Consider the following 13,171-nt stretch of genomic DNA (forward strand, 5'->3'; position numbering starts at 1 on the left):
ATAGATACAGAATACAAATGCCCCTGTAAAGTCCCTCTTCACAATGCTGTATAAGCTATCTTTTTCTTGCACATGAACATTTATTTCAATGGAGGTGGAATATTACCAGGAAACGGTTAGATGGATTCATAGTGTATAGAAGAGAGACCTAGGTGGCATGCACGTTACTGGTTACATTTCCGGAGTACATAGCCCCCAAAATGCAGCAGAATAGTTGCTATTAGTGTTTTCTGTAGATCATAGTTCTAGTTTTACATGTTCTATGGAACTCTGGGATTCTGTGCCAAGCTGCCAGGAGTTAAAGCACAATATTGATATTGGCAGATATATTACGTAAGACATACTCATTTTTTGTTGCATTTTTTAATGTTATATTTTATAATATGTATGTTTTTTAATGTAAACATGATATACTCAATATACTCGATATAACAATACGTTAGTTTATATATATTTTTTTTAATACATCTTACTACATCAATATCATGTTAGGTACATAGAACAGGTAGGTTGCAGTGACACAGACGATACATTTTAGGTGTTCTAATAGAAAAAAATGCTGAATCCATTTGTTGATCCATAATCATACATTAACATTCTATTGTTTTCTTCAAATATTTTAATTGATTTAATTAACAGTAGAAAAAACTCTTTTAGTACAGACACTTTGCTGACAGCCTTCATGTGCACATAGTTATAAGGATTTTTTTTTCCTTTGCAGGATTGTCTCCAGTTCAAGAGAAAAAATTACAACAACCACAGTGGAGACCCGTTATGACAGTTCTTCAGCAAATGATCTCAGCGAGTATGACCCTCAGTCAGCCAAGTAAGGCCCTACCTCATGCACGAGGTGATTTCTTTTTACTAAAGTCTTCCAGCTACAAAACCAGTGCAAAAGAACTCAATTGGATTGATTTATAGTAAAAACTCCCATTATTTTCAATGGCATTCATTTATTTTAGAAACAGGGTGCTGTTTCGTTGTTGCACTGGTTTTGCCACTTGGGGAGACTTTAATAAATTGAAACCCAATTGTCTGAAAAGATGGAGACCTGCAATAATAATCCATTGTTTTCTGTACATTTGGAAAGTAGCGCAGGGATTTTGTGTTTATTTTTCATAAATGTACTATGGCCAATTCCCTTTCCCTAGCAGAACGCCTAAGGTATTAAAAGATATATAGTGCTACTGATGCATTTTGTTACAGGGGTGTCTAAGATCACCTAATTCTTTACATGTCTCTAATTTGAAATGTACTACCTACTGTACATTGCAAATTAGAGATATGTACAGAATTATGTGATTTTAGACACCCCTGTAACAAAATGCATCAGTAGATGCGGTTGAAAAATAACATATGTCCATCTAGTTCAACCTATACTAAATTTAGACAACAAAAACATATTCTATATTTGTATTTACATTATTTTCATCCAGAGGAAGGCAAACAAAAAACCCCAGTGAAACATTATCCAATGATGTCTCATAAGGGTAAAAACAAATTCCATCCCGACGCCAAATAATGGCAATTAGATTTCTCCCTGGATCAACATCCTTCCCTTGTTTATTTATTTGGTATATCCCTGTATACCTATCCTTTCTAAAAAGATGTCCAACATATTTTTTTTTAAAGATATCTATTGTACCTACCATCACAGTCTCTATGGGTAATGAATTCCACATTTTACCTGCCCTTACTGTAAAGAACGCTTTCCTTTGTTGCTGGTTAAATCTCCTTTCCACCAACATTAAGGAATGACCGTTTGTACTGCCCTTGGGATGAATAGTTCTTTTAAAAGCTCCTTGTATTGTCCCCGAATATATTTGTATATAGTTATTATATCCCCTTTTAGATGCCTATTTTCTAATGTAAACAAATCTAATTTAGCTAGCCTCTCCTCGTGTCAGATTTTTCATCCCCTTTGTTAAGTTTGTGGCTCTTCTCTGCACTTTTTCTTGTTCCATAATGTCTTTTTGACATTTTGGAGTGGTGCCCAGAACTGTACTACATACTCAAGGTGTTGTCTTACTAATGCTTTATACAGTGGAATAATTATGCTTACTTCCCTTCCATCCATACCCCATTTAATTCAAGATTAGATCTTATTTGCCTTTGCAGCTACTGTCTGACATTGGGCACTCTTGCTAAGCCTGCTGCCCAAAAGCACTCCTAAATCCTTCTCCATCAAAGATTGATGTTTAGTCTTGTTTCCAAAATGCATCCTTATATGTATCTGTATTAAACCTCATCTGCCATTTACCTGCCAAAGTTTCCGTCTATCCAAGTCCCCCTGGAGAAAACTACACCCTGCTCTGATTCCACTAACTTATGCAATTTAGTGTCATCAACAAAGAAGGAGACATTGCTCTCTATGCCAACTTAAGGTCATAAGTAAACAAGTTAAAAAGCATAGGTCCCAGTACTGATCCCTGAGGTACTCCGCTCACGACTTTAGCCCAACCTGAAAAAGTTCCATTTATGACAAGTCTCCTATCTTCTATCCTTTAACGAGTTTTCAATCCAGGTGCAAATATTTTTACCGATTTACAATTTCCTTTATTTTGTACACTAACCTCGTGTGTGGCACTGTAAAAGCCTTTGCAAAATCTAAGTAGACCACATCAACTGCATTACCCTGGTCTAAATTCCTACTTACTGTACCTCCTCAAAGAAACAAATAAGGTTAGTTTGGCATGATCTATCCTTCATAAATCCATGCTGACTATTACTAATAATTTTGTTATTATTAGGTATTCCTGAATATTATCCCTTATTAAACCTTCAAGTAGCTTCCCCATTATTGAAGTCAAGTTTACAGGTCTGTAATTACCCTGTAGTGATCTAGCTCACTTTTTAAATATAGGTACTGCATCTGCTTTACTACAGTCTTGTGGTACTGAGCCTGTAGAAATGGAGTCCTTGAATATTAAATGTAATGGTTTGGCTATTACTGAACGTAACTCTTAAGAACTCTTGGATGTACAATATGCCATCGGGGCCAGGTGCCTTATTTACTTTAATTTTACCAAACCACCTATGAACTTCTTCCTCAATTAACCAATTGTTCATTAATATAGAGGCTGTGTCTTCCTCCTGTGGCAATATTTTTGCAATTGATTCCTCCCTCGTACAAATAGAGACAAATAATTTATTTAATACTTCCGCTCTTTCTTTACTTCCAATAATTTGCCTGCCCATCTCACCCTGAAAGTGTTCTATATTTTCTTTCCTCATTTTTTTTAATTATTATTCCGTTTCTTAAATAACTTTTTACAGTTGATCTTACTTTCTATTGCAATCTTTTTAAATTTTCAATTTTTGCTAATTGCAACTTTTATTACTTTCTTTATAATTCTGATACGATGCCTCCGTTCCTTCTTACTAAGAACCATTTCCTCTCCTACCTGTTTATTTAGCCATATTGGTTTTGACTTGTTTCTTTTATACTTATTACTCAAGAGTATACACTGATACTGTAAGTGTGCTTTTCTAACAATGTTTTAAAGACTGCCCATTTGTCTTACACATTTATTCCTGCAAAAACATCATCTCAATTTATTCCTTGTAGATTATTTAAAATCTGCTTTCTAAAATTCAAAGTCTTTGTTGAACCCATATAATATATTTTTTGATCATTTATTTAAAATTAAACCATGTTATGATCAGTTTCCTAAATGTCCCCGGACTTGAATATTTGTTGTTACTGTACTTCTAAATTGTTTTATATTACCAAATCCAGTAATGCCCCTCTCCTGGGTGGTACTGTATAAACGTCAACATTTCATTTATGAGACTTTTTTTAATTATAAAAATGTTTAGTTCATGTAACACAGAGATATAAAGTATCCAGTAACATTTGGAAAATGGGAACAGAAACAAAGCAAAGTAGCCTTAAAGTTAACTACTACAGCTGGTGAGTTTTGCAGGCACCAAAGGGCCTATGCTGCCTTAACCATTCTCTATGTTACATCTTCCTCATATCTGTCATTGAGATACCCATCTCCAGGCTTTCCTGTCTCTACATCTTTAGCTGATGTCTCCCCTCTCCTACACTACCGACACACTTTATTGAAGTGTGGTCGGTACCGCAAGCCGGGAAATCTCCCGGCTTGCTAGTGGCCGCCCCTCGGCGTGCCGCGCGTCATAGACGCGCGGTCACGCGTCATCGGGAGCGTGCGCCCCCTGCACGCGTGTCCAGGGGCTCCCCGAGGGAGCCCTGGTGTCCCGCGATCGCGGGACAGCGGCAGGGGGTTCCGGGGGACCCGGCGGACCCGGCAGCGGTAGGGAGAGCGCCCCGATCGGAGGGCGCTCTTCCGCTGCTTCGGCGCGCGCCCGTCACACTCGGGCGCGCGCCAGGCTACTGCTGCGGCACAGAACGGGCAAATGCTCGAATAAACTGTGCCGCAGCAGTAAGTGTTTTATTATTGTTGCCTTCCCATTCTTACTTATACCTTCTAATTATGGGATTCCCCTGCCCCCTAGTGGACACAATTAATTTAACAGAGACAACAGAATTAGGAATAATTTGATTTGAAGAAGCATTCTTTTCTGCCACAGTACATACTGCTCCAGGGACGCCCCTGGTGCCTGAGGTTTCTTCTCAGATACAAGAATACATGTCCATGGTCTGTCGCACTCTAGCAGTAACTATAAAGATGTGACATCATCTCCCAGTGATCACACCCAATACACGTAATAACATATAATACAACAGTTTAGTAATGTCTGGTACTGTTCATCCACAGAAAACAACTTCATTTCATTTTTTTGTACCTATTCATTTTGAGCATTTTACATAGCTTTTAAATCACAGTATCAGTAGAAATTTGTATGTATGTCTTAATTTGTCTTTCACAATCTCTTGTGCAATACTATGAGTATTATACCTGAATTCTTATGATCTCGTTAATTTTTTTGTGTATGTTTTTTTACCAGCAAAGGGATCCTTTTTGTAAAGGAATACCTTAACACAAGTGAGAGTGTCTCTCCGACATATACTGGGTAAGAAATATTATTAATTGAATATGTCAATATGTATGATGGTTTAGAGCTCAGAATATTAATTGGGGCAATGCTGCATTTTTCTTTTGTTGTAAGTAGAAACAACAAAGCAAAAAGCAACAATTTTAGTAAAGGATTTTCATACGTTTCAATCACTGAAAGATTAAATAAAGATTGTAACACACCCAAAGCATTTTGTTTACCATAAAAATGTTGATTTGTTGTAGATTTGATACCTGTTAGACCAATATGAGCCTTTACAGATGAAATTAGAGTGTACAGAGCTTTAGTAAACTCATGGGTTACTGTAATATTTCTGTAAATATTATTACTAACTGCAGAACACTTGAATATATTTCACTTTTTAATTTTTTTTGACCAAAACAAGAAATACACAGTACCGTATACCCATTTGTACTGTAAGTCTATTCTTTGAATAGGTACTGTACATGCACCAAGATTAAAATGTTAATAGTCTTAGCCTCCATTTTCATTCTTTTCTGCTTTAACTGAATTTGTAACAACCATATTAAAAGGGGCATACTATGTTTAAATTAGCTTCTTTAAAGGATGGGTAAATCTGTTGAATGTGGTATGCGGAATATGAAACGTTGGTACACAATGCATATTTATTTTTTTTAACAGAAGCCAACCAGATTTTTCAGAAAGCTTAGAAAGATCATCCTTCAGCAGCTCCAGTTACCTGTATAACAGTGCACCAAAAAGGTAGAGTATTAAAGCTGCAGACCAAGCAATAGCCTACATTTAAAAAAAAAAAAAAAAAATCCGTTCTGTACTATGAGAAAATATGTGTACCATTTTTTTAAACAACTCTGAATGACATTTTTAATGTATTATAATGTAACAAGCATTTTTTGTTTCTATAGCAACCATTTACAAAGACACATCCTCTTCCTCTTCTGAAACAGACTTTGGCACATCCCATTTTGAGCCCTGCCCCCTCTCTAGCAGTGCACCAATTGTATCTAGTTACTGCTTGGTCACATGATCTTCCCCACAGAACTTTGCATCTTTGGTCCCCTTCTGCTGCACTGACAGCCATTTCGTGAACCCCCGAGCAGAATCTTCGCCGATCGATCAGCAACTTTGCTACTGTAATTACTTATCATTGTGTGGATTGTATTGATGAACATATTAAAGAGAAAAAATATATATATATTTTTTTTAAATTTAGCAGCAGCTTGTACTGCTACTTTAACCAGCTGGGAAATCAATGTGCAGTGGCAGTAGAACATATAATTGAGCATAAGATCAGTGTTTCTTCAACTTTGTAGCTAAAAGTTTACCAAAACAGAACTTTTGAAGTGAAACTTCTTTGCGAGCGCTGGCATCTACAAAAAATAATAGGGAAGAAAATAATAACAGAAGTGAGTGATTGCACATGTGCAGAATTGTCATGCACAAGTAACCATCGCTGCCTGCGCATGCGTACCAGTCATATTCCATGTCGGCCCTCTGCGCATGCACAGATGGCTCCATTCAGCATTCATGGGTGCATGCGCAGACACAGACATTCGCAGTACTTTACGCATAGGCAGATAGGACAACTTTTACTTGTGAGCATATATGTAGACACAGCACAGCTCAAAAAGGCATTACATCCATTTATTTAAAAAATGTTTTACCAGGAAGTAATACATTGATAGATACCTCTCGTTTTCAAGTACAGTATGTCCTGGGCATAGAGTTAAGAATAACAGTAAAAGATTAAATAATACATGGTTACATAAGTGAACAGGGTATACATTATATACATCCATGGTACTGTATATCGCTAGCTAACTACCCTGCTTGAAAGTGTCAAAGATAACTACTGTATATTTTATAATGATATAATAGAATAATGACCTAGACTATGATATGTATTGGGAAGTGTGGTAAGAAATATAGAAAGCAGCAGCTGAAGTAGCAGCTAAAACCCATATCAACAAGATTGCAAAAGAAAATTCGTATAGAATTAAGTACCAGCATTTAACCCCAAACAAACTTAATTTCCTAACTCCTCAAATCTATGTTGGAGGAAATGGGAGCAATGGTACAATACATATATACTGTAGTGGGAATGCCCTATAGTTTGTACCGCTATGGGAAAGTATTATAAGATTAATATCCCACCTATTTGATACCAACATTACAAAAGACCTTTGGTGCTTTCTATTGGGTAGATCCTTCCCAAATCTGCACAAACATACCAATCAATTTCTAACGCATATTTGTGATTCGACTATGTGTGTAATACCTAGATGCTGAAAATTAGAGACGATCCAAATATTGATCCAAATTAAGGGAACATTTGGGAAACCATGGAGATGGAAAAATTGACACTTCCGAAATGTAAAAAAAAGGTTGTCTGTGGCGAGCACATGCGTTCTAAGTGAAACTTCTTTGTATTTTGTCACTGAAATTGTATTTTGATTTTACATAGTTACATAGTAGATGAGGTTGAAAAAAGACCCAGGTCCATCAAGTTCAACCTATGCTAAATTTAGACAACAGATACTTGCTGACTTATTGATCCAGAGGAAGGCAAACAAAAAACCCCATTAAAGGGAAAAATTAATTCCTTCCTGACTCCAGGAATTGGCAATCGGATTAATCCCTGGATCAACATCCTTCCCATGTATACTTATTTGGTATATCCCTGTATACCTTTCCCATCTAAAAAGATGTCCAACCTTTTTTTGAACAAATCTATTGTATCTGCCATCACAGTCTCCATGGGTAATGAATTCCACATTTTAACTGCCCTTACTGTAAAGAACCCTTTCCTTTGTTGCTGGTGAAATTTCCTTTCTTCCAACCTTAAGGGATGGCCCGAGTCCTTTGAACTGCCCGTGGGATGAATAGTTCTTTTGAAAGCTCCTTGTATTGTCCCCGAATATATTTGTATATAGTTATCATATCCCCTCTTAGACGCCTCTTTTCTAATGTGAATAAATCTAATTTAGCTAGCCTCTCCTCATAAGTTAGATTGTCCATCCCCTTTATTAATTTGGTGGCTCTTCTCTGCACTCTCTCTAGTTCAATAATGTCTTTTCTTATGCTTGGTGCCTAAAATTGTACTCCATATTCAAGGTGTGGTCTTACTAGTGCTTTGTAAAGGGGCATAATTATGTTTACTTCCCTTCCATCCATTGCCCGTTTAATGCAAGATAAGATCTTGTTTGCCTTTGCAGCTACTGCATGACATTGGGCACTATTGCTAAGCCTGCAGTCTACAATTTGTTGTTTTTGATTGAGTGAAAGACGTTTCAGAGTATAATTACAATTTCCACACACACCCTTTTTTACCTCGTGACATTTACAAAGATCTAGAATGCACATTAACTAAATGCTGTTTCAGATGCGACATGACCCAACAGGTACAAAGTTTTCTCTTTTATTTATTAGAACATTCTACATTTTGTAATCCTTATCCTGATGTGTTTCTCTTTCCCAAGGATCTTTCATAACAATTCAGTAGATATGTTAAATAATTTACGTTTTCAGGGTGTACAATTATAAATGTCACAGCATGTTCGATACTTTCATAAATATGCTAAACTAGTCATAAAGCCCGGGTTCTTCCTTTCCTCCCTCCTTTCACCCGCCCTCTAATTTTTAGCCCTCTCCCACCTAATCTCTCTCCCTCCCATCACTTTCCTTTAATACCATATGGTGCACCCAATTCTTTCCGCCTCTCTCCTTCTCCAGCTCTCTTACTTTCTCCTCACGTATCAACTGACTTCCTCTTTCTTTCTTTGTCCGCTTTCTGTGTAAATTTGTAGCTATCTGACTCTCATTATGTCACGTGTCAGATTTATAGCCTACCAGGTACAACATCCAGTGGCTGACATGTTTAGAGACATTGTAATATCTCACAGAATGCTACATTTTACAAAGTCACATCCCCTTCCTCTTCTGAAACAGGCTCTGGTACACCCCTTTTTGAGCCCTGCCCTCTCTCTAGCAGTGCACCAATTGTATCTAGTTACTGCCTGGTCACATGATCTTCCCCATATAACTTTGCATCTTTGGTCCTCTTCTGCTGCACTGACAGCCATTTAGTGAACCCCTGAGTCAAATCTTCGCAGATCGATCAGCAACTTTGCTAATTACTTATCATTGTGTGGATTGTATTGATGCACATATTACAGAGAAAAAAAGAAATGTTTTTTTTTTTTTAACAGCAGCTTGGACAGCCATTTAGTGAACCCCAAGCAGAATCTTCACTGATCGATTTGGCAACTTAGCTAATTAGTTATCATTGTGTAGATTGTATTGATGCACATTTAGGAAGCTAAAATATATTTACAAATGGAGAAGTCATGAAAATTAGGATATGTTTCCATAATGGGGGATTTTTTAGTATCCAGACATAGACTGGGGCAATGAGATTAACATTTCAACAAAAGGAAACAGGTTTTTTGGGGTGATTAAAGACAATTACATGTCCCAAATTATTGAGGAACAACCAGGAGAGGGGTAATACTGGATTTGGAAATAACCAACAATATAGAAGTAATAGCAAATATTCAAGTCCGGAAAAAATTGGGTGACAGGGTTCATAATATTGTTTCATTTAAAAAAAATTATCGTAAAACAAAATTCTTGGGTTCAACAAAGACCTTAAACTTTAGAAAGGCAGATTTTAATAAACTGAAGACTAATCTACAAGGAATACATTGGGATTACGTTTTTGCAGGGAAAAATGTAGAAGATAAATGGGCAGTCTTTAAAACATTGTTAGGAAAGTACACTTATCAGTGTATACCTTGGGTAATAAATATAAAATAAATAAGTAAAACCAATGTGGCTAAAGAAACAAGTAGGGGAGGAAATGTAAAATATGCGGCAGATGTTTAGATTCTTGAAATCAGAAGGGATGGAGACATCGTATCAGTATTATAAGGAATGTAACAAATTGCAAAAGGGCAATCAAATTAGCAAAAATATCTAATAAAAAAAGGATTGCAATAGAAAGTAAGATCAAGCCTAAAAAGTTCTTTAATTACCTTAATAACAATAAAATTAAAAAAGAATATGTAGGACCTTTGAGTGAGATGGGTAGACAAATTATTGGAGATAATAAATTCTTTGCCTCTGTGTTTACCAGGGAACAATCAATTTCAATAGTAGCGCTGTAGGAGAAAGCTACAACCTCCATATTAATTAACAATTGGTTAACTGAGGAAGAAGTTCATAAGCAGCTGGATCAATTTTAACTAAATAAGGCAACTTGCCCCGATGGCATACATCCAAGAGTTCTTAAGGAGTTAAGCTCAGTAATAGCCAAACTATTACATTTAATATTCAAGGACTCCATATCCACAGGCTCAGTACCACAAAATTGGCATAAAGCAGATATGGTGCCTATATTTAAAAAGGGAGCTAGATCACAACCGGGAAATTACAGACCTGTACGACTGACATCAATAGTGGGGAAACTACTTGAAGGTTTAATACAGGATAATATTCAGGAATACCTAATGGAAAACAAAATTATTAGTAATAGTCAGCATGGATTTATGAAGGATAGGTCAAACCAAATAAACCTTATTTGTTTCTTTTAGGAAAGAAACAGTACTGGAATTTAGACCAGGGTAATGTAATGCGGTTGATGTGGTCTACTTAAATATTGCAAACGCTTTTGATACAGTTCCACACAAGATGTTAGTGTAGAAAATAAAGCAATTTGGACTCAGTAAAAACATTTGCACCTGGATTGAAAACTGGTTGAAGGGTAGACAACAGAGAGTTATCATAAATTGAACTTTTTCTGGTTGGGCTAAAGTTGAATGGAGTACCTCAGGGATCGGTACTGGGACCCCTGCTTTTTAACTTGTTTATTAATGACCTTCAGGTTGGCACAAAAGAAAAGTCTCCTTGCTAATGACACTAAATTGTGTAAGGTAGTAGAATTAGAACAGGATGTAATTTCCCTCCAGAAGGACTTGGAGAGACTGGAAACTTGGGCAGGTAAATGGCAGATGAGGTTTAATACAGATAAATGTAAGGTTATGCATTTGGGAAACAAGAATAAACAGGCAACTTACAACTTAAATGGGGATAAATTGGGGGAATCCTTGATGGAGAAGGATTTAGGAGTACTTGTAGACCGCAGGCTTAGCAATAGTGCCCAAAGTCATTCAGTAGCTGCAAAAGCAAACAAGATCTTATCTTGCATTAAATGGGCAATGGATGTAAGCATAATTATGCCCCTTTATAAAGCATTCGTAAGACCACACCTTGAATATGGAGTACAATTTTGGGCACCACTCCTTAGAAAATACATTCTGGAACTAGATGAAGTGCAGAGAAGAGCAACCACTTTAATAAAGGGGATGGACAATCTGGCTTATGATGAGAGGCAGATAAATTAGATTTATTTACATTAAGGGATATGATAACTATATACAAATATATTCAGGGACAGTACATGGAGATTTCAAAAGAATTATTCATCCCTTGGGCAGTACAAAGGACTCAGGGGCATCCCTTAAGTTTGGAGGGAATTAGATTTCACAAGTAACGAAGGAAAGGGTTCTTTACAATAAGGGCAGTTACAATGTGGAATTCATTACCCATGGAGACTGTTATGGCAGATACAATAGATTTGTTCAAAAAATGGTTGGACATATTTTTAGAAATAAAATTATCTGATTGCCATTATTTGGAGTCAGGAAGGAATTTATGTTTCCTCTTATGAGATATCATTGGATGATATTTCACTGGGATTTTTTGTTTACCGTCCTCTGGATCAATATACTGTAAGTACAGATATAAGATAAAGTATCTGTCGTCTAAATTTAGCATAGGTTGAACTTGATGGACACATGTCTTTTTTCAACCTCATCTACTAAGTAACTATGCAACATATTAAAGAGAAAATAATAATAAAAACGGCAGCTTGGAATGCTGCTTTAAAGTGGATGTACTGCTTGGTTTCTTGCTGTTGTTTTTACTAGGTGGAAAGTTGGGGGTCTCCAGAACTGAACCACTTTGATTTTGGAAAGTGATGTCGGTAGCAGCTGCAGCTAAGCAAAGAAAATGTCTGTTTAAAGGTCCCATGAGCCAATAGAAAGCAGCAATGTCATCCCTTGTGGCTTCCTATTGGCCCATGTAATGCTAGACTTTTAAAGATGCAAGAGATACCTGCATCACCTTCTGATGTAAGTATCTCTGGGAGGAAGGGGTCCCTGGACCTGACATTAACACTGTTCAGTACCAGAGACGCCCTGCTTCTCACCTGGGCTTTGGGAGAAACATTCTAAATACTGTAGGTGCCATTATTTTCATATCCCTCTATCTCTAGCAACACTTTCCACTTAAAGCAGCTCTTTCAGAAGATACCCCCTTTGTATCTAAAGCCCTCTCCCGCCTTAAACCTTTTCACTGACTGCCCCACACCTCTGGAATGCCCTTCCCCTCAGTACCCGATTAGCACCCTCTCTATACACCTTTAAGACCCACCTTAAGACACACTTGCTTAAAGAAGCATATGAATTGCACTGTGGATATTCTGAACACATCTATATCTATAAGTCTCAAATAATGTTTGTGTGTGTATGTGTTCCCCCTGTGTCATTGGCCATGGCGCACCCCCACCCCCCCCCTCACCTCACCCCTCCCTCACCCCACCCCTCACATTGCAAGGACCATCTCACTTGCAGTTGGAACCTAAAGAGAACAACTTGGCGAACCCACACTCCTCACCCACCACACACCTCCGCCGCTCCTGGCGCAGGCCTCAGCTCTCCCCACCACCAACCCCCCTCCCTCCGGTCACGCCGCTCCTCGGCGCAGGCCTCAGCTCTCCCCCACCACCAACCCCCCTCCCTCCGGTCACGCCGCTCCCCGTGCAGGCCTCAGCTCTCCCCCACCACCAACCCCCCTCCCTCCAGTCACGCCGCTCCCCGTGCAGGCCTCAGCTCTCCCCCACCACCAACCCCCCTCCCTCCGGTCACGCCGCTCCCCGTGCAGGCCTCAGCTCTCCCCCACCACCAACCCCCCTCCCTCCGGTCACGCCACTCCCACCCGCCACTCCTCGGCTCCGTCCTCACCTCGCCACCACCAACCCCCCTCCCTCCGGTCACGCCGCTACTCGACGCAGGCCTCAGCTCTCCCCCACCACCAACCCCCGACCCTCCGGTCACGCTGCTCCCACCCG

The 13,171-nt window shown here is 38.4% G+C and overlaps 1 protein-coding gene across 13 annotated transcripts in view; it reads left to right on the forward strand.

The window, feature by feature from the left end:
• ZNF185 (zinc finger protein 185 with LIM domain) overlaps nt 1-13,171 on the forward strand; it is a 396,414-nt gene that overhangs the window by 356,319 nt on the left and 26,924 nt on the right. For all 13 annotated transcript variants that reach the window (XM_075572684.1, XM_075572683.1, XM_075572693.1 and 10 more), the window contains 3 exons: nt 722-826; nt 4,936-5,001; nt 5,647-5,727. In XM_075572684.1, the coding sequence (XP_075428799.1) occupies nt 722-826; nt 4,936-5,001; nt 5,647-5,727 (252 nt within the window). The remainder of the gene's footprint in view (nt 1-721; nt 827-4,935; nt 5,002-5,646; nt 5,728-13,171) is intronic.

Source organism: Ascaphus truei, chromosome 16 (genome assembly GCF_040206685.1).
Source record: "Ascaphus truei isolate aAscTru1 chromosome 16, aAscTru1.hap1, whole genome shotgun sequence".
NCBI classification, from domain to species: Eukaryota; Metazoa; Chordata; class Amphibia; order Anura; family Ascaphidae; genus Ascaphus; species Ascaphus truei.